A 22,532-nucleotide genomic window follows, 5' to 3' on the forward strand; every position below is an offset into this window, starting at 1 on the left:
GCGGGGTGGGGGGGGGAGGTCAAGGGTTTAAGGTAAAAGATCTAAACTCTGTCTTCTGACTTCTCACCTCTGAATTCTGACCCTACCGCCTCTTCCAGGCCCCCTCCCTTGCTACTCTCTCAGCCCAGGGCCGCCCTCCTCCCCTGAGACCCCTCCTAGGGCCTCGGAGATACCGAGCTATTCCATGAGAGGAGCACAGCCTAGGCAGTCTCGCAGGGACTCTCGCTCTCTGCCTAACGCCGTATCTCCTCCCAGGCCCACAATTCCCTGACAACCTTCGGTGGCAGGTGAGGTGTCGGGGTTCAGGACGCCCGTACACCGAACCTGCAACTGGGGCAGTCGGCGCCGGCACAGGTACCGCTTAGCTTCTCTGCGGCGCTCGCAACTTTTCTGCCACTGTGTTGAGAGGAGGCGGCAAAGTTTGTCTCTGGAGGGAGGAAGTTCGGGACAACCGGGGGAGAGGATGGGAAGGAGGGAGGAACCAGGAAAGGGAGCCTGGAGGAGTGCGTGGAAGAGCCCAGAGGAGGCTAGTGCAGCTATCCAGGAGAGCGCCCCTAAGCGACTGATGGCCCTGGGGCTAAGCGCCTCGGTGCGGTTGGGAGGGAGCACCTGCCGGAGCTGCATTTCCCTTTCCTCCTTTCAGGAGCCCACCAGTTCCCTCCCCCAGGCTGATTTCTTCTTGGCCCGAGTTTCGGACGGTATCCGGGAAGGATGTGGGGGGTTCTTCGGGCAAAGAAAGGAAGCGTAGACGTCAGCGCGAGTGCTCCCCAAGGAGAGCAGTTCTGGAGCTGACTTCAGGCCTTCTGAGGCAGCAGGTTACTGTGTGCTCATAAGGTGAGGGCTGGGGGCAAATGGGTACCACAGTCTGCCATACCAGCTGGATAAGAACAGACAGAGACAACAGCACTCAAGACAGCTGGGGTGGGGGGGGGCGGCTATGGAGATACAGATTCTAGGGAAGTAATTGGCAAGTAGCAATGGGCATCTGGTAGGGGGTGTATGTTTGTTTTTAGCACAGCCAGCTGAGACTTTATTTTGGGAAGAAACACTTGATTTGGCTTATTAGTCGGGGGCATGGGTAACAGGCGGTCCCCCAGACAGTAAACCCCCACCCCAAGGCTGAGCTGAGGGCTGTGGCAGAGCCTCACTCGAGTCCCTGTGCCCTCCACTTCCCTGCGCAGTTCCTTTCCCGCATGCCCGGAGGACAGCCGACCGCAGCAGTCGTTCATTTGGACAGGACAACATCAGGTGACTCAGACACTAATTTCCCATCGCAGGTCTCAATCTTCTTCACAACCACCATCTTAGAGGAGCTTGCACTGGTGCGGCCGAAGGAGCCAGGGCCCCCGCCAGAGCCCAACCTGGCCTGCAAGTCCTCGCCAGCCATAGTTGACGTTCCTGTAAGTCAGGCTCAGTAGCCACTGGCGGCCGCAGTATGGGAAGCCATGTTCTGCATCCCAGACTCCAGTCGGTCCTCCTTGCCCTCCAGCAGCTTGCACACTTTTGAATGATCACACCCAGAGGGCAAGGGACCCAGGATGTTTGTACCCCTTCCCCATCAGTCATTGTTTAAGAGCTACTCCCAGGACAGGGCAGGCAGTAATTCCCAGGCACTTCTGGCCTGCCATATATGTTCTGGGAAAGTGAGTTCTGGTAGCCTGATGGCGGCCCTCCAACAAAGATGCAGGTGCTGGTGACTGAAGCTCAGGTTGGTGTCCACAGAAATCACAAGGAGAGGTAGATGGAAGACCAATAGCCTCTGCTACAATACATTAGCATGCATCCTCATCAATATTATCATCAGCTCTAATATATTCAATAGCTTCTGTGTGTCTGGCCTACTGCCATGTCGCTATAGGAATGGACGCCACAATGGCATGAGAGCTTCACACAGGGGAGGTCTGAGTTTCAAGCCAGCTCATTCACTAACTCCGTGACCCTGATCCTTACCTTCCTCATCAGAAAAATAGGAAAAATATTCACACCTACCCCTTAGGGTTATGGTGAGGAACCCATCACAGAGCTCAGCCCATGAGCTAGTACTCCATTGATACAAGCTAGTATTTATTAATAACGGAAAGGATTTGGAGTTGATCCTGTTGTTTAATGATGAAATGGGGAAAGTCTATGCCTATAGGTATGGGGCTGGGAATGACTCTGGGCTGCCTTAGCTAATGTTGAACAGAAAACAGACAGCATGTAATCTAGTGACCAAGGGGCTGGACATTGAGTAGGGTTCCGGTTGAAGCTTTACTTGTGGTTGGCTCGCTACCAGAGCTTGGAAGCTCACTTCTCTCATCCCAAGAATATACACTTAGAGAGGAATTTGCCCTTGAAGGTGATTTACCACTCCATAAGCACCATGCAAGTAGGCGTGACATCTAATTTGTTTACCTCTAGGTTGCAGAGAGTGGAAGTGTTAGGCACGCAAGTACGTATTTGTTGGATAAATAAATAAAATGAGTACAAAGGGATATACGAGCTTTTTACTTAATCTGACCTAATCTATCAGGATTTTAGTCATGCTATTTCCTTCACTTGGAATACCCTCTTAATTCTCTTCCCACCCTTTGCTTCCTGCCTATGCTACATGTGTATGGTTTAAAAAAAAAAACCCTTGCCCTAAGAGAAATCTGACCTTTGTCCTCAGCTTCTGGGAGGTAATCTGTAAGCCCTTGGAATGGCATATTTGATAGGAGTGATTTAGGGCAAGGTTTTGGCCACACCAACAATGTGATTTTAGGGTGGGGACCATGTTATCTGGCATCAGATCACTTCCTGAGGAGACTGGAGACTGAGGTCCGCCACAGGGCCAGTGATGGAGCCCCAATCAAATCTCTAGGAGCTTGGCTAAACTACTCGGATTGGCAGCACGCCATGCACATTGTCACATATTGATGCTGAAAAAGTAACCCTGTCCTGACTTCACAGGCAGAGGACCACTGAAGCTCTGCATTTACTACTCCCTTGGACTCTCCCCTGTGCTTATGTCCTTGGCTGATTTTAAACTGTTTCTTTGAGGCTTCATAATTCTGTGGGTATAACGGTGAGTTCTGTCAGTCTCTTTAGTGAACTGTCAAATCTATGGGTGCTCTTGATTTGGAATTGCAGTTGGTGTCAGAAGGGAGGGTAGTATTCTGGGTCAACTGGTTGCCCTAACTTCTCTGTTGCTCTAACCTTTACAGCATGGTAGAATTTCCCATCTTCTGAAGCCTGGTTTAAACCTTTCCTTATTTGGTGGAGTTTTCTAATATTCACCCATATCTAGTTCTCCTGCTCTTCTGAGCTTGCAGGCTTTTACGGTTTTCTGCTCCCTTAAAGTTGGGTAAGGCCATGTGGTCAGTTCTGACATTTTGATCTATAACTGGAAGCAGGGCTAGAGAGTTTTTTATAAGCGAGAAACACTCTAGGACTCTCTCTCCAGCTATGGTGATCATAGAATATGTGTTGAGAAGGAAATGTAGTAAGGCAAAAGCAGACCAGATTGAGAACTATCACATGGAGAAGAGCTCACCTGGACCCACAGTAGGATTTACATGAGCAAGATATAAAGTCTTGTATGTTAGGCCATTGAGATTTTGGGAATGTCTATTACTGCAGCACAACCAAACTTATCCTGACTGGCTACAGAGATTTTCCTCAGTCAGAAGTAACCATGCCATTCACTGAGTGCCTCCAGAACCCCATCCATCCCTGTTGTAGCACATGCTTGCTTACATGTTTTCACTAAACTCTGAGTGACTATGAGTAGGGTTTTTATTTTGGTCGTCTTAGTATCCCTAGTGTACCTACCACAAGGCCTGGTTGAGATTATATGCTCAGGATATGCGTGTTGAATCTAATTCATCTGGTTGGCAGCAGGACTATGGAGAGGCACGGCTGTTGTGAAGACAGACATAAGCTTGTCTAGCCAAAAAGTCTTAAACAATCTACTGGAAAGCTAAGTATAAGGAATAGAGGCTTCTGAAGAACACAGGGCCACTACATACCTATGTACCATCCCTCTTTTATTCTTACCCAATGACAACAAGAAAGCATCTATATAACACACGTGGCCTGCTGGACAAGGCCACAACCCAAGACAAAAACGGGAGAGATGAAACCAGAATAGTATACTTCTAGGGGACATGAATTTTACCTTCAAACATCCCTCTTCAGCTGTATTGCAAACCCAGCTAGTCTTATGAATGGCCAGGCTGGACTGCTCTCGTGCAGGTGGTAGGACTTCCGGAAGTGCAGAAAAGTCTTATATTGTTTTCTGGGACCTGGCAGGTAAAGGCCTGGCAGGCAAGATCTACCTCGTCAGTCCTACATCCCAGTAAGGACAGAAGCTTCTGGGAGCCAGGGGTGAGCAACATAAAGAAGGAAATCCCAAAGGGTCCGAAAGCTTGGCGGGCCAAGTGGCACAGTAGCGACCTCCATGACTGAACCACTGAGGTAAAGCCAAAGCCCACAGTAGGGACCATGGTTCTCCTCACACTTGTTTTTGGTATTGTACACAAAAGGACATATGGCTTCAGCCAACTGTTGGAGGCCTAGATCAGAAAACTTAAGAAATAGAGCCCTGAAGGAGCATATAGGGAGTGACATTCACTCACACGTGAGTGCCAGCTTATTCTGTAGTCTTGCTTCAATTTCCCCTGTCCCCAACCTGTGCCACCCCCAGGAATACTCTGAGAGTGAGCAGCTCTGTGAGCAGTTTGAATGGGGTGGGGAATGGGTGAACACTCACAAACTAGGTAACATTGCCCCGCCATATTAAACGGGCCCCTGGCTTCTCCAGTGTGAAATGCAGTTAACGGCCCCGTTGTCAAATGCTTGTCATAAAGACTAAAAGAGACCCTTATATGTAAGGTCATTGAAAACAGGAGGAATTGTTGTATTTAGACAAGCCATAAGCCTCCTCCATCACACCTGGAGGCAGCCTTTCCAGGATACAGATAGGGCAGGGATGACTTGTTTAGGAAGCAGCCTTTCCTGGGAGCTGGGATGAGTATCCTCTCTCCCTTCTGATTCTGGCCATCTGGGCACAGCACAAAGCCATCTCTCCTGACCCACGAGCCACCTCCCCCCGGAAAATCCTGAGGAAAGTAGAACAAGAAGCCATCATCCTTGACACAATGACCTTCAAATGTGGCCCTCCACTTTTGAAGGTCTTCTGAAAACTATACTTTAAAATCCACCACCCCCTCAGCTCCCAGTCAAAAGGAGAAACTTAGTAATTACACAAAGCAAATTGGAAACTTAGTAATTAGAGAGGCAAGTGGCACGTCCATCAATGAATTACAGCAGCACTCTCATCAGTGAATAAATTAGTGAATCAGGGGCCTTCGTCAAGGGCAAGAAGTGGGTAAACGCTCTTAGCAAATCATTTTGGAAGTAGTACAGCCATTCTTTCTGGTAGTAAAGAATACGCATTTATTGTGTGGACCATATAGGGTTTTCAGAAACAATTCTTCTGCTTATGAGACATGTTTGATTTTAGGTACCTCGGGAAAGAACCAGCTGCGTGCAGGGGTGTAAAATGCCCACCGTTCCTCTCCTCACCCCTCCACTGGAGGATCCTCAGAAGGTAATCAGGCAGCACCAAGACCAGATGCGGTCCTCTCGCTCTGCAGGTGGTCATTGAGATTCAAGTCTAGTCACAGGGGAAGCAGGCTGCTGAGAACTGCGCCTTCTGACGAGTTTGGTGGACAGAGATGGCAGACCCCACGGGAAAGGGAAAGGAAAAGGGCGGGGGCAGTAGAGAAAGCGGTTAAATGGAGAGAGAGCCAAGAAATGAAGAAAGGGTAAAAGGTTACTGAAGGAGATGGTTTAATTATCACTTTCTCCAAATCCTGAGGGAGAGCTGCATCCCCAAGGCGTAATGAGACAGGGCTTACACCCTAACCCACGGGCACAGCATCTGCTGTTCCTCCCAATTGCGTAGGTTGAAACAATTATCTGGACCCTTCAGTGCTTTATTAGGGTCAGTGTTTAGTTGTTCTCAAGAAAGGCAGGTGAGGCGGTGCCAGAACACACAGACCTACTACTGTATCTCCGATGGGCAGCATAAGATGCCACCTGGGAGTCTGTGGGCAGCAAGGAGCATCTATGTGTAGGCGACACCATGATGAAAGGAAGAGTACAGTCACTTCAGAATAAGGAATGTGTCTACCTCTGAGGAGACAGAACCGGGAGCATTAGGAAAGAACTGGGATTAGGGGATTCCTCACTGATGTGGCCTCTGGCTGGGTACATAGACCAACTTCCATGCTCCCATGGGTGCCCAGGGCAGGTACTGCATGTGCAGCTGCAAGGAAAAGGAGCAAGGCAAGGAATGGGCCTTCAAGTGTGGCCCAAGGCCCAGGTGATCTGAAGGACAGTCCCATCATCAATCAAGACACTTGGAGTGCTCCCTCATTACAGGATCAAATTTGATTTCTGTGACCAACTCTTCCAGAAATAACATGGAAGGTCAGTGCCCACAGAGTGTCTGGCAGCAGCACAGCAGCGTGGGCAGGCCAGGAGTAGGTGGGGGTAAGCTGCCCCAACCAGGTAAATTCCCTTTATTTTGCAATTGGCAACGCGCGCGCGCGCGCACACACACACACACGCACGCACACACACACACAAATAGCACGAGAGCGATGCCCAGATGTGTCTTTTTACTTCTTTTATTGAACTCCATAAATATTTTCATAAGGCTTTGTGTCATTACAACATCATATTTTTGTTGTTAAACATTTTTTAAACACACAACTTTGACACTTGTTTGACAGGGTCAAACAGTCAGATAGAAGAAACAAAATAAACTGGCAAATGCAGAGCAGCAGGGGTAATCAAAATCGCTGTTGCCCATCCATCCACCCCAGCCCACCCCATCCCCAGAGCACTAAAAGATCACTATTTGGCTTTACACTAGAATTGTTAGAACTCTCTTGTTGCTGTCCTTATAAATCCATTACAGATATACACAGAGAGAGAAGGGGAGAGGGGGAGAGAGAAAGAGGAGTTGGATTTCTGTATTAGGACCATCCCACAGCAGGGCCCACAGAACACATCAGCAAAGCCTTTTGAAGAGCAAATCCGGGCCTCATTGAGTTGAGGAAAGGGGAGCTCAGGGCCATGCAGAAACGAAAGTTTACAGAGTTCTTGGGGATAGCACTGCTGTCAGGACACAGGATAGGCTTGGACTGTGAGCCCAGATAAGGTGGCTCCCCATGGGGCTGCTGGCCACTGGTTTGATTTGCTGCCATAGGCTGGGGGAACACTACAACCAAGGACGAACTGATGTCTCGTTGTTTTCACAAGTTATTGGCATCTGGCGAGGCCAGTGGGTTGGGAGGATGAGAGATGGATGGGTGAGAGGTGGGTGATGAGACATGATCTCCTTGATCCTGCAGCTCTGGGCACAGGCCCAGGGGAGCAGGGGCACAAGGGAGCTTGGCCAAGAGATGTTGTAAGTCCAGGGACTTAGCTAAGCATCCCCTCTTGGTGGGCTCTAAGACCCTGGTGAAATATGTCAAGGCCAAGCCTAGTGGGGTGGGGGGATGGCAAGTAGGAAAGAATATAAGTTCAAGGGAGGTCTGCCCAGCCATTGAAACACATTCTGCTTGCCAGGGAGGCCTTTTGATCTTAGGCACTGGGTACCAGGTTCATTGCCAAGAGGGCTGAAGTTGCTATGTCATGTGCTGAGCAGTGGTGGCCAGTCCCGAGCCCTGACCCTCTGCCCAGCTCACACTTATCCTTGGCTCACTCGAAAAGTCTGATTTGGGTGTGATAGAATGGAAGCTGAAACAGCCCATAATTTGATTCCCACAGAGAAAAAATTCCCAGGCCTGGATCAGGAGACACAGAGCAGCAATCAAACCAGCTACACTGAGGGCCCCATGCAGCCATGGTTGGTGCTCAGTAAGCTGAGGTCCTTTCATGATGAGGTCTTCTACCATGGGGTCCCGGACTGACTCACAATCTCCAGGTTCCTCACTAGAGGGGTTCTCCATAGCAAGGCCATTCCTCACTCTTGTGCACTGCATTCTTCTTGCTGTTCTAGGTCTATCCACCCAACAGGCCATGTGGGGAGGAGAAACAAGTACTCCTACGCCCACAGGAAGCTCTTCGTGGAAGAAGTTGGTTTTACTCAAGTGTAAATTCTGCCAAAAATGAGCCTACGGACAGGGTCACTGTTTCAGATCCGTTCTCCATAGGGAAAAGTCTCCCTGGGATCCTCACTGACTTGTTTCGAATGTCTTACAATGGGAGAGTGTTGGAAACGGGGCCTTCGTCAAGTGCCGGAAGTGCTTTAACTATGTCAATACCAGCAGTCCTCCTGTGCCAGTAGAGCAGGAGAAAGAAGAAAGACAGGAAGAGGGGAAGGGCCATGGAAGATTGTCCATGCAATCTGCTAACAACGGGGGAAGTCTCCAATAACTTGAATGGTAGGAACTGCAGGTACATATCTTGGGCCAAGGCTGTCTCTTTCCGTACCCATCCCTGTACTTTCCTGTAAGAGGTTACTGTCAGCCTTGGATCTTGTCCAGGTAAGTAATTTAAAGGCGGCTTATGAGCTTGATTCAGGTAGGGCAGACTCTGTCTTTACCCCTTCGTAGATGCCTATCAATGCTGCCTAAACAATCTGCAAATGGAAACAGGGATGACCAGGCTTTCGAACTGACTGCAGAGGGGAGCCCTGTCTTAAACCTACTCGGTCCGGGAGGTGGTTGAATTCCTCCCACAGGAGGCAGAGGCTCAGCCTGTTTGCTTCCAGTTCAGATCTTTTAGGTTAGGAGAGGGACAGGCTTAGAAGGAAAACCATAACCAAAGCGTCTTGAAGAAGAGAATATAACTTGCCAAACTAAATGCCAGATACAAAACTGTCATGACTCAGCAGCGCTGCATCACGGGAAACCCCAGTGCTAGGAGAAGAAACAGCCCCAATGCAGAATGTTCCCTGAACAGATGTCCTCTCCAGCATCATTGTACTCTGACACTCCCTTACTTCTGTTTGGTTTCGATCCCTCTACAACACCTAAAACACAGTGAAAGCAATAGAAATATTGAGCGGTTATGTCACAGGGCACAACAGAGCACGTCCAGACTCGCACGACTGAGAACAGAAGATGCAGGGAGAAGGTTGTTTGGGGCAACTGCAGGGCTGCAGAAACATTCGCAGATAGATGGTCAGCTGATAGAGAGGAGAAAGGAGAGCCTCCCTTTACCTAGTAAAAAGGAAAAGGGAAAAAAAATTCCAAACTCCCAAACCCCACCACATGAAATTAAATTCAAAAGTTATCAGCATCAATATCATCAGGAAAGAAAAAAAAAAACCAATACAAACACATCTGTGGTAATAATGACAAGTCAATGAATCACTCACAGGAGAGCAAAAAGATCATCTCAACAAGAGAAGGAACAAATCGAAATGTCAATTTCTGAAAATAATGGGGAAGGGGACAGAGTAAGAACAACAAAAAACTTCGAAGAAGGGATCACATGTTTGGAAGTCATTGGTACCTCTTCCTACCAACTATTGATTTCACTTCCCAAAAACAACAGAAAACGTTTTTGGTCCTTGTATGTGTGTGTGTGTGTGTATGTGTGTGTGTGTGTGTGTGTGTGTGTGTGTGTGTGTGTACACTCAAGGGTCTCTGTGTGTGTATATGTCCATATATATATATGTATATATATATATATAAATTTCAACAGTGCTTCTCCGAAAAAATGTCCATCTATAAATATAATTTTATTTACTTTATTTTAAAATTATCTGCCTCCCTGTAGGTATTATTTTTTGAAGGGGGTTAACCTGCTGAAGTTTTGCCAGAATGGTGACTGGCTGCGCTTGGGTTCGGTGAACTCAAAGACCTGCGACTGAGCGATGCCATCGGGGACGAGGTACTGGCCCTGGTTTAATGGGTCCTGCGGTGGTGGGTAGGAAGGAGGAACTGAGCGGGCAGAGTTGACACCTAGAGTGGATGAAAGATAAAAGGGAAAGGGTATAAGTTAAGTAGCAAGGGGCTTCTCGAACTACCCAGCGACCGCTATGGGCAGACAATTCAAAGCAGTCTATTTTACACAGTGTGAACTGGAACTGAAAATCGCCAAGGGGAGACTTGCTACATTCCTTAACAGATTTTGGAATGGTGTGGTGATTACTGCAACAACACACGCTTTCCCATCTACACAGCATCACTGAGAAACTTGGGAGTGTTGCCATGAGTTGTTTTACAGATGAGCACACTGAGACCTGGAGGAAAACGTCATACCCAAGGTCGCAAAGCAAGGGCTAGAACCCACATTCTCTGACTTCTCAGTTCAGAGCTCTTTCCAAGAGACCATAATCCATTATGCAGGGCCCAGTCCTGCAAATAACCCAACAATATCCATTTAATGGCAAACAACATCTTTCCCTCTCCCACTCTCCCTGGAAGAGCCTAAAGAGCCTGGTTAAAAACTACTGACTTTGACCCTGACTGCTGTGGTTCAGTTGGTTGGGCGTCATCTCACAGGGTGAAAAGTTGCCGGTTCGATTCCCAGTCAGGGGTTGTGGGTTCGGTCTCTGGTCAGGGCACATATGAGAGGCAGCCCATCGATGTTTGTCTCTCACATAGATGTTTTCCTACCTCTTTCTCCCTCCTTCCCCTGTCTCTAAAAATAAATAAATAAAGTATTTGAAAAAAACAACCAGTGACTTCAGGGCGGGTCTTCGATGGAGGGAAATGTTTTTCTAAAAGCCAAGGTACAGGTGATCCAGTGTTCTACGCCAGGTTGAGTTATGAAACTATTTAATAGGGAAGTGATATAGGTAATTGAGGGAGAATGCGAACTCACCATCAGAAAATATGATACATGGAACACAAGAAAGACTTGGAATATATTTATGACCTTTCAAAGGGAATTATTCAATCATTTCTCAACTTTCATTAGGAGGGTTTGCAACTACCAAGGTAAAATCCACATGCATGGAGAATTCTGGGAACCAGGGGGCCTAATATTAATGTTTAATCTTAACCTATATTAAGAACAGAATAGGCTGAGATACACAGCATATGATTAAGAATGCAAGGAAGACCTCTCTGTGGCTCCCACATACCTTCTTCATCTGCTGGCCAGTGTCTGAAATTTCAACATTATAGCTCCTATCTTTGCCTTTGTTTGATGACATTGATCCCATTACACAGGACGAGGTATCATGTTAGGCTACCATCAGCTATTGGCACTTCAGTGGGAAGCAACTGTTTTTTTTTTTTCTATTGGGTTGGCCAAAAAGTCTGTATTTTTTTCCCATAAAATAAAAGACACATTTTTCATTTTCACCAGTAACTTTATTGATTTGGATATTTTGAGTATGTCGGCTATCTCCCATGTGATAGAATGTTGATTGTTTTCAATGAATATCTCAATTTGATCGCTGTTAACTTCAACCAGTCTACCCAACTGTGGAGCATCGTCCAGCGAAAAATCTCCAGCATGAAACTTTGCAAACCTCTTTTGACATGTTTGATCAGTCACAGCATCTTCTCCAAACACTGCACAAATTTTTGTTTCCATTTCAGTTGCACTTTTACCTTTCATTAAATAACAAAGCATGTAATATGCTGAAAGTGTTGCTTATTTTCTTCCACCTTCAATATTAAAATGACTACATAAAAATTCACCAATTTTGATAACTTTTTTGTAAATGCACACTGGTATGACAGCTGTCACAATACAATCAAACAATTGTTTTGAATGAAGTTAAAGACAACTAAGCACTATTAGAGCCATCTTCCAGAAAAAAAACAACAAATGAACTTTTTGGCCAATCCAATAAAAGGCAGTATTTTTTTTGTTTTGTTTTTGTTTTCCAGTTTTGTTGAAATATAACTGATATACAACATTGTGTAAGTTTAAGGGGCAAAACGTGATATTTGATACACAGATATATTGCAAGATGATTACTGAAATAAGGTTAGCTAGCACATCCATCACCCCACACAAGTATCATTTAAAAACTACTCTTTTAGCAACTCTTGAGTATACAGTAAGTATTGCTACCTATAGTCACCGCAGTGTACATTACAGCCCCTGGCAACCACCAGTCTAATTTCTGTTTCTGTAAGTTTGCCTTTTATAGATTCTAAATATGAGTGATATCATGTAGTATTTATGCTTTACTGTCTGACTTATTTCACATAGAATAATGTCCTCCAAGTCCATATATGTTTCCATAAATGGCAGGATTCCTTTCCTTTTATGGTTGAATAATATTCTATTGTGTGTGTGTGTGTGTGTGTGTGTGTGTGTGTGTGTGTGTACACACACTTATTTTTATTTTATCCAATTATCTGCTGGAGAACATGTAGGTTATTTCCATGTCTTGGCTATTGTGGATAATGCTGCAATGAACATATGGGGGGTGGAGATATCTCTTCAAGTTTCTGATTTCATTTCTTCCCCATATATATTCAGAAGTGGCATTTCTAGGTAAGATAACAGGTTTAATTTTAGTTTTCTGAGGACCCTCCAAACTGTTTTCACTGTGGCTTACAGTGAACAAGGGCTCCCTTTCCTCTACATCCTTGCCAGCACTTTACTACCCCTTGTCTTTTTGATAACAGCCATTCAAACAGACAAGAGATAATATCTAATTGTGGTTTTGATTTGCATTTCTCTGATGATTGGTGATGTTGAGCAGCTTTTTATGTATTTGTTGGCCATCTGTGTGTCTTCTTTTGAAAAAGTCTATTCAGGTCCTGTGTCCATGTTTTAATTGGAATACTGTTTTGGGGTTTTTTTTTTTGGCTATTGGGTTTATGAATTGCTTATATATTTTGAATATTAATCCCTTATCAGATATATGGTTTGCAAATATTTTCTCCCACTCTGTAAGTTGCCTTTTCACTGTGTTGGTCGTTTCTTTTGCTGTGCAAAAGCTTTGTATTTTAATGTAGTCCCATTTGTTTCTTTTTTATTCTCTTCCTTGTGTTTTGAATATCATATTCAAAAACTTGTTGGCAAGACCGTTATCAATCAGTATTTTCCCTATGTTTTTGAATAGGCCCAACATTATTATTAACTGAAGTCTACCGTTTACATTAGGACTGACACTTTCTATTGTACAGTCCTGTGACTCTTCAAAAAAGCATGATGTCAAGCGCCCAACATTCTAGTATTAACCTTTTATTTTTAGGTTAACAGGTTTTCTTATTGTTAATAATTTTAAGAATTTATGCTATATTTTGGATACAAGACTTTCACCAGATATGTATTTTGCAAATATTTTCTTCCAGTCTGTCTTGTGTTTTCATTCTTTTTTAAACTTATTGTATTGAATTATTGGGATGGCACTGGTTCAAAAAACCATATAGGTTTCAAGTATACAACTCAACAAAACATCATCTGCACACTGTATCATGTGCCCATCAACCAAAGCAAAGTCTCTTTCTGTCTCCATTTAGCCCCCTTTGCCCACCTACACCTACCCCCCGTCTACCTTTCCCTCTGACAATCACCACATTGTTGTCTGTGTGTCTGCGTCTGTCCGTAAAAAGTCCAGCCATTGTTAATAAAGTGAGAATGGTTCACACAACATCGATGTAACCTGGCAGCCAAGGAGAGTGGACTGGAATGTGCATGTGTGAACAATGACGACTTCACTCTACTAGTCAGTGGGAGCGGTAGACGCTGTTGAGTGAGCATGTGTACTGTGTGGCCGTTGCATTCAAAATGACTGAGCGAGGAGAGCAAAACGAATCTGCATCAAATTTTGCGTTGAGCTTGAACATTCCTCCGCAGAAACTATTCAGATGGTGAAGACTTTTGGGAATGATGCAATGAGTGCAGTGCAAATAAAGTGTGGCACAAACGCTTCAAAGATGGTCGAGAATCTGTTGAAGGTGATCCATGTTCAGGAAGGCCTGTAACAAGCAGAACACCTGAGAATGTTGAATGTGTACAGGCTGCAATGAGCAAAGATCAGCGACTGACAGTGCTAGAACTAGAAGCTGATCTGGGGATTCCAAAAACTACTGGGTCCGAGATTTTGATGCAGGATCTTGGCATGAAATGTGTCATGGCAAAATTTGCCCTGCAGCTTCTGCTACCAGAGCAGAAGGAACATCATGCTGCGGTTGCTAATGACTTGATTCAAACTGCTACCTATGAACAAGATTTCCTCAAGAAGGTCATAGCTTTGAAGGGGACTGAGATGTCATTGTCTTATGTACAATGTTTCTTGTATCATCTTCAATAAATGCCTCTATTTTTCATATTACATGCTTAGATACTTTCTGGATAGGCCTCAAAATTATATATATATAAAATCCCTTCACCTTCTTTTATTCAGTCCCTCAAACTCCTCCCCTTCTGAAAGGTGTCAATCTGTTCCATGTTACCATGCTTCTTTTCCTATTTTGTTCAGTAGATTCCACATATGAGTGAAATCATATGGTATTTGTCTCTTTCACTGGCTTATTTCACTTAGCATAATGCTCTCCAGGTCCATCTATGCTGTCACAAAAGATAAGATTTCCTTCTTTATTAGGGCCGAGTGATATTCCACTGGGTAAATATTCCACAGCTTTTTACCCACTCACCTACTGATGAGCACTTGGGCTGTTTCCAGATCTTGGCTGCTGTAAGTAATGCTGCAGTGAACATAGGAGTGCGTATGTTCTTTTGAATTAGTGTTTTGGGCATCTTTGGATATATTCCCAGAAGTGGGATCACTGGGTTAAAAGGCAGTTCCATTTTTATGATTTGAAAAAACTCCATGCTATTTTCCACAGTGGCTGCACCCGTCTGCATTCCCACCAACAGGGCACTAGGGTTCCCTTTTCTCCACATCCTCCCCAGCACTTGCTGTTTGTTGATTAATTGATGGTAGCCATTCTGGTAGGTGTGAGGTGATCCTCATTGTGGTTTTAATTTGCATTTCTCTGATGATTAGTGATGTTGAGCACCTTTTCATATGTCTATGGGCCCTCTGTATGTCCTCCTTGGAAAAGTGTCTATTCAAATCCTTTGCCCATTTTTTAATTGGGTTGTTTCTCTTCTTGGTGCTGAATTGTATAAGTTCTTTATATGTTTTGTAACTTAACCCCTCATCAGATGTATCATTGGCATATATGCTCTCCCATTCAATAGGTTCTCTTTTTATTTTTGTTGATGATTTCTTTTGCTGTGTAAAAGCTTTTTAGTTTGATAGGGTCCCATTTGCTCATTTTTCCCCCTGGCCCTAGGAGACATATCATCAAAATTATTGCAACAAGAGATGTCTGAAATTTTACTGTCTGGTTTTTTTTTAGGTTTTATGGTTTTCTGACTTACATTAAAGTCTTTTACCCATTTTGAATTTATTCTTGTGTATGGTGTAAGTTGGTGGTCTAGTTTCATCTTTTTGCATGTACAATATCAGTTCAGTTTTCCCAACTGAAATGGTTTCCCAACACCATTTATTGAAGAGGCTTTCTTTACACCATTGTATGTTCTTGTCTCCTTTGTCAAATCCTTGTTGATCATAAAGGTGTGAGTTTATTTCTGGGCTCTCTGTTTTGTTCCATTGATCTATATATTTGTCTTTATGCCAGTACCATGCTGTTTTGATTAATATGGTCTTGTATAGTTTGATACCAGGTAGTGTGATACCTCTTACTTTGTTCTTTTTTCTCAAGATTGCTGAGGCTATTTGAGCTCTTTAGTGGTTCCATATAGACTTTTGGAATATTTGTTCCAGATCTGTGAGATATGCCATTGGTATTTTAATAGGAATTGTTTCAAATATGTAGATTGCTTTGGGTAGTATGGACATTTTAAGGGTGGTATTTTTTCCTATCCATGAACACAGTATATGCTTCAACTTATTTGTATCTTTCTCCATTTCTCTCTTCAGTACCATAATTTTCTGAGTACAGGGCTTTTTCTCCTTGGTTAAATTTATTCCCAGGTAACCTTTTCTTTCTTTCTTTCTTTTTTTTTCTTTTTGGTTACAATAGTAAATGGGATTGTTATCTTAATTTCTCTTTCTGGTAGTTCAATGTTGTTTAAAAATGCCACTGATTTCTGAATATTAATTTTGTATCCTGCTATTTGGCTAATTCATATATTAGACCTAGTAGTTTTCTGGTGGACTCTTTTGGGTTCTCAATGTATAATGTCATATCATCTGAGAATAATAAGAGTCACTTCCTCTTTCCAATTTGGATGCCTTTTATTTCTTCTTCTTGTCTGATTGCTGTGTCTAGGACTTCCAGCACTATTTTGAATAAGAGTGATGAAAGTGGACATTCCTGTCTTGTTCCTGATCTAAAGGGAAATGCTTTTAGATTTTTGCCCATTGTGTATGACGTTATCTGGGGATTTGTCTTATATGACTCTTATTATATTGATCCCTCTATTCCCACTTTGCTGAGAGTTTTTATCATAACGGGTACTGGGTTTTATCAAATGCTTTTCCACATCTATTGATATGATCATGTGATTTTTATCTTTCATTTTTGTTTATGTGTCATATCACAAATGCTGATTTGTGGATATTGTACCAACCTTGTATTCCTGGAGTAAATCCCACTTGATCATGGTGTATGACCATTTTAATGTATTGCTGGATCTGATATGCAAATATTTTGTTGAGTATTTAAGCATCAATGTTCATCAGAGACATTGGCCTTTCTTCCTTTGTAGTATCTTTATGTGGTTTTGGAATTAGGATAACGCTGACCTCGTAAAATGAACTTGGAAGGCTTCCCTCCTCTTGAATTTTTGGAATAGTTTGAGAATAGGTGTTAGTTTTCCTTTGAATGTTTGGTAAAATTCATCTGTGGAGCCATCTGGTCCAGGACTTTTGTGTGCTGGTAGTTTTTGTTTTTTTAATTACTGCTTGAATTTCATCAGTGTAAGTGGCCCATTCAGATTTTGGATTCTTCCCGATTCAGTTTGGAAGACTGTATGTTTCTAGTAATTTATCCGTTTCACCCAGATTGTCCAATTTGTTGGGATATAGTTATTCGTACTATTTTCTTAAAATCATTTTTATTTCTGCGGTGTCAATTGTTAGTTCACCTCTCTCATTTCTGACTTTATTTATTTGGGTCTTTTCTCTTTGTTTCTTGATGAGTCAGGTTAGTGGTTTGTGAATCTTGTTCATGTTTTCAAAGAACAAGTTTTTCAATTCATTTATTGAAATTGATAAAATGAATTTATAAATTTATCAATTCATATTATAATTCAATTTATCAATTCATTAAATTCCTCTCTAATCTTTTTTATTCCCTTCCTTCTACTTTGGGCTTTGTTTCTCATTCTTTTCCTAGTTCTTTTATGTGCAGGGTTAGATTTTATTTTGATTTTTTTTTCTTCTCGAGGTAGGCCTGTAATGCTATGAAATTCTCTCTCAGGGTGGCTTGTACTGTGTCCCATAGATTTTGTGTGGTCATGTGTTCATTTTCATTTGTTCCCAGGTGCTTTTGACTTCTTCCTTGACCTCACTGTTCACCCATTCATTGTTTAATAACATATTATTAAGCCTCCGTGCATTTGAGTGTTTTTCAGTTTTTTATTGTAATTGATTTTTAGTTTCATACCATTGTGGTCAGAGAAGATGGTTGATATGACTGCAGTCTTCTTTAATTTATTGAGATTTATTTTGTGTCCTAACACGTGGTCTATCTTTGAGAATATTCCATGTGCACTTGAGAAGAATATACATTATGCTGCTTTGGGATGAAATGTTCTGTACATATCAATTAAAGCCATCCAATCTGGGGTGTCACTTAAGGTTGCTGTTGCCTTGTTGATTTTTGTCTGGAAGATCTATCCATTGATATCAGTGGGGTGTCAAAATTCCCCACTATGACTATATTTCTGTTTATCTCACCCTTAAAGATTTTCTTCATATATGTAGGTGCTCCTATATTGGGTGCAGTATGTTTATAAGTGTTATATCCTCTTGTTGGATCAATCTCTTCAGTATTATGTAATGATCTTCTCTGTGTCTTGTTATGGCTTTGGTTTTGAAGTCTATTTTGTCAGACATAAGTATTGCTACCCCAGCTTTTTTATCTTTTCATCTGCATAGAATACTTTTTCTATCCCTTCACTTTCACTCTGTGTATATCTTTTGCTCTGAGGTAGGTCTTGTGTAAACAGCACATAAATAGGTCATATTTTCTTATCCATTCAGCTACCTTATGTCTTTCGATTGGAACATTTAATCATAAAATTACATTTAAGGCAATTATTGATATGTACTTTTTCTTCTACTTCTTAAAGCAGGCACTTCAACATTTCTTGTAATAATGTTTTGGTGGTAATTCCTTTAGCTTTCCCTACCCCCCCTGGGAAGTTCTTTATTTCACCTTTAATTTTAAATGATAGTCTTGCTGGATAGAGTAGTCCTTACTGTATGTTCTTACTTTTCATCACTTTGAATATTTCATGCCAATCCCATCTGACCTGAAGTGTTTCTGTTGAGAAATCAGCTGACAGCTTTATGAGAGCTGCCTTGTAAGCAACTAACTGTTTTTGTATTGCTGATTTTACGATTCTCTCTTTGTCTTTAACTTTTGCCATTTTAATTATGATGTGTCTTGGTGTGGGCCTCCTTGGGTTAATCTTGACTGGGACTCTGTGCTTCCTGAACTTGTGTGATTTTTTTCCTTCAACAGGTTAGGGAAGTTTTTAGCTGTTACTTCTTCAAACAGGTTCTCGATCCCTCGCTCACTCTCTCCTCCTTCTGGAACCTCTATGATACAAATGTTTTTACTCTTGATGTTGTCCCAGAAGTTCCTTTAGCATTTCCTTACTTTTTAAAATTATTTTTCTTCTGTGATGCTCTGCTTGGATGCTTACTGTTATCTTGTCCTCTAAATCTCTGATTTGATCCTCTGCTTTATCTAACCTGCTGTTGATTCCTTCTAGGTATTCTCCATTTCAGATACTGTATTCATTTCTGACTGCTTCTTTTTTTATAGTTTCTATGTCCTTTTTCATGCTTACTATCTCTTTGCTTAACTTATCACTGAGATCATCCATTCTTCCCCTATGCACCTTGAGCATCCTTATAACCATTGTTTTAAATTCTGCACCTGGTATCTTGGTCACTTCCATTTAATTTTTCTTTTTCTCAGGATTTTTCCTGTTCTTTCATTTGGGGCATATTTTTTGTCTCCCCATTTTGTCTGCCTTTTTGTGTTTGTCTCTATGTATTAGGTAGATTTGCTACGTCTCCCAAACTTGTTATGATGGCTTTATGATATAAGTGCCTTGTTGGGCTCAGTGGCGCAATTTTCCTGATGACATGATCTTGGTGCTCCAGGAATCTTTTCCTGTGGAATATGCATGCTCCCTGTTATAGTTGAGTCTTGAGTGCTGTTGGCCCTTTCATGGGTGAAGTTAAGACCTCAAGCTGGCTGACTATAAGGATAAACCTCTATTAGTAGTATATGAGATACTGTGCAGGGGCTGTCCCCCAAGGCGGAGTTGTTCATTGCAGTGTCTGGTGCCTGCCAGGATCCCCTTTGGGCGTGCCCATTGTGTGGCTAGTTGGGTTGAGCTCTGGGGTGCCTGCCAGGATCCCCTTTGGGTGTGCCCATTGTGTGGCTAGTTGGGTTGAGCTCCAGTGTGGCATGAAGCCCATCACTGACTGGTTGTGCTGGTTCTGGGTCCACCTGAGCAAGGTTCAGGTACAGACTGATGTCAGATGTTGTGTGTAACTGCTCTTGGGCTACTTGTCTGGAGTGACCATGCTATTCATTTTTTGTGGCTGTATATACTGAGCCTGGGTACATGTGGGAAGGGCCAATCTGTAAATGAGGGTAGACTTCCTTCAGGTTAGAATTGGGGGCAGATCTATAAAGGTCAGCTGCTCCCTGAAGTCTGCCTCCACCTGTCACCTACTCTGCCTCCCCCTGAGATTGCCGGGTGTTCTTCCAAAGACAGACAATAGGAACAGGCTGGCCACAACCCACAGAACCTTCCAGTGGGTGAGAGCTCAGTAGGGTAGCATGGCCGGGATTGGGAGGACAGGTTTAGCTGGTCCCCTACTTGGGTGCCATGAGTCAGTCACTCAAAGAGAGGAATGTACCCCCTACTCCAGACCCATACCACTCAGTCTCTGTCAGAGTCTCCATTCTAGTTCCCCCAGGAAGAGCAAGCTACAGGTTCACTTTGGGTGCAGCCAGCTGCTCCCTCTCAAGGAGCAAGCTCAGCAGGAAGGAGCCACCACAGGCCCAGGATTACAGATCAAAGGAGTCTCTGCTGGGGGGTGAAGCTGGCCAAGTCTGCAGCAGGTGGGTAAGCACTTAGACTTCTTCCTGCTCCACAGTGAGCCACAAGACCTTGTGCTCATCAAAGACAACAGCCTCTGAGGTAGATGTGCTCTGAAGGTCCCAGGCTCAAGTAGCACTCTCTTCCCCCACCACAGAGCTGAGCTCAGCCTGGCAGGGGCATTAGGATTTGGGAAGGCAGATCCAGAAAATCTCACATTGCGGGTAGTGCCGGAAAGCCTGTTGTAGAGGTGGGGCACTTCTTCCCCCACTCAAGAAGAGCCTCTGAGGGAGATGTGCTCTGAAGTTGCCAGCTCTCAACAGCTCTCCTTTCACCACCCCTCCCCCGTGGAACTGAGCTCAGCAGGGAGAAACACCCAGCTGCTGAAAAGGGAGGTCCAATGGGTCTCCTGTTGGGGAAAGGCTGAGCTCACAGGGGAGATAGGAGTGCCCCCAACCATGATGGAGTCAACACAACCCAGCGCCAGCCCATCCGATTCCTGGACAAAAATTTCCCAGGGAGACATACACTGTAAGTTTCAACTTTGAGTAGCACCCCCACCCCTAGAGAGCTGAGCTCAGCAGGGCAAAGCCACCAGGATTTGGGAGGGCAGATCCAGACATTCTCCCACTGGGTGTTGTACTGGCAAGTCTGTAGGAGGGTGGAGGGCACTTCTTCCCCTTCCCAGGCAAGAGACTTTGAGGGAGATGTACTCTGAATGTCCCAGCTATAGGTGGCACTCAAAAACCGCTACTGGTCTGAACTCAGCAGGGTGGGGCCACCGGGAGTGGAAGGGCAGGCTAAGTGATTCAACAAGTGTGTGCATGGGGCAGCCACTGGCTGTGAGCTCCAGATGTGGGAGAATGGTCCGTTTCCAAAACTACACATTTCAATCATTGTCTAAGTCTCTGCCAAGAGCTTTTCCAGAAAAAGTGTGTCCCAAACATCCCCACTGGGTGCAGCCAGCAGACCCTTCTGTAGGTCTCGAGATGGCAGGGTGATGTCGCCAGTAGTTAGAGGACCAGGTAATGCACTCTGCACCCTGGTGCTGTAAAAATGGGAATGCTCGACCCTGGAAAGGTGGCTTCTGAGTCTCTAGCAAACGCTCTTCTCTCCCAGGTGGACTGAATCCCCATTGATTTTCACCACAAGATGCTATGTGGATTCCTCTTCCCATCTCTATTGCTCTGAGTTGGGGATCCCTGACTGTGGTTGAGACCCCACACTCCTGATGGGAGACAGGGGGGAAGTTTTGCAGCCCAAGATATCCTTCCGGCTTCTTATCTGCTGTATGTATGTGCAGGGGTCAGCCTTTTCCCTGTCTTTGCCCTTCTTACCAGTCTCTAAGTGGCTTCTTCTATAAATCCTTGGTTATAGTATCTCAGTTCAGCTAGCCTTCAGTTGGTTATTCAGGTGATTGCTCTGTAAGTTAGCTGTAAATCAGGTCTGGCACCAAGAGGAGGTGAGTGTAGCTTCCACCTACTCTGAGGCCATCTTGGAATCCCTTTCCCTAGGTTTTTTCCTAGGAGTTTTGCACGCTCAGGTCTTACAATGAAGTCTTTAATACATTTCAAGTTAATTTTTGTGAATGGTGTAAGATAGCAGTCCAATATATTTTTTGTAGGTGAACATTCAATTTTCCCAATACATTTTATAGAAGAGACAAGCCTATCCCCATCCAGTGCTTTTGGCATCCTGACAAACATGAGTTGACTATAAATGTGGGTTTATAACTGTGGGTTCATAATTCTGATCCATTGGTCCATATGTTGGTTTTTAGGCAAGCACTATATTGCATTGATTACCATAAATTTGTAATATAGTTTGAAACTGGAAAGTTTGATGTCCCCAGCTTTCTTCTTTCTCAGGATATCTTTGGTTATTTGGTGTCTTCTATGGTTCCATATGAATTTTAGGATTGTTCTATCTACTTCTGTGAAAAATGCCATAGAATATAAGATAGGGATTACATTGAATCTATAGATGATTTTGGATAGTAAGGGAATTTTCAAAATATTAATTATAATCCATGAACATGGAATATCTTTTTTTTAATAAATTTCTGTTTTTTAAAAGATTTTATTTATTTACTTTTAGAGAAAGGGGAAGGGAGGGAGAAAGAGAGGGAGAGAAACATCAATGTGTGGCTGCCTCTCATACACCCCCTACTGGGGAACAGGCCCACAAGCTAGGCATGTGCCCTGACTAGCAATTGAACCAGGGGCCCTTTGGTTCACAGGTCAGCTCTCAATCCACTGAGCCACACCAGCCAGGGCTGAACATGGGGTCCTTGCATTCATTTGTGT

At 43.8% G+C, this 22,532-nt stretch overlaps 1 protein-coding gene across 4 annotated transcripts in view; it reads right to left on the reverse strand.

Annotated features, from left to right (window-relative positions):
• Window positions 1-6,670: 6,670 nt before the first annotated feature.
• Window positions 6,671-22,532, reverse strand: part of ARHGEF9 (Cdc42 guanine nucleotide exchange factor 9) — a 222,926-nt gene continuing 207,064 nt past the window's right edge. For 2 of the 4 annotated variants that reach the window (XM_054574240.1, XM_054574239.1), the window contains exons 10-11: window positions 9,788-9,947; window positions 6,671-9,010 (exon numbers count right to left, since the gene is read on the reverse strand). In XM_054574240.1, the coding sequence (XP_054430215.1) occupies window positions 8,977-9,010; window positions 9,788-9,947 (194 nt within the window). In that variant the 3' untranslated portion in view covers window positions 6,671-8,976. Of the gene's footprint in view, window positions 9,011-9,231; window positions 9,948-13,419; window positions 13,881-22,532 lie in introns of those variants that run through there. The other 2 variants (XM_054574238.1, XM_054574241.1) reach the window with 2 other exon arrangements.

This window comes from Pteronotus mesoamericanus, unplaced genomic scaffold (genome assembly GCF_021234165.1).
Source record: "Pteronotus mesoamericanus isolate MK-2021 breed Mesoamerican mustached bat unplaced genomic scaffold, CSHL_Meso_final contig_256, whole genome shotgun sequence".
NCBI classification, from domain to species: Eukaryota; Metazoa; Chordata; class Mammalia; order Chiroptera; family Mormoopidae; genus Pteronotus; species Pteronotus mesoamericanus.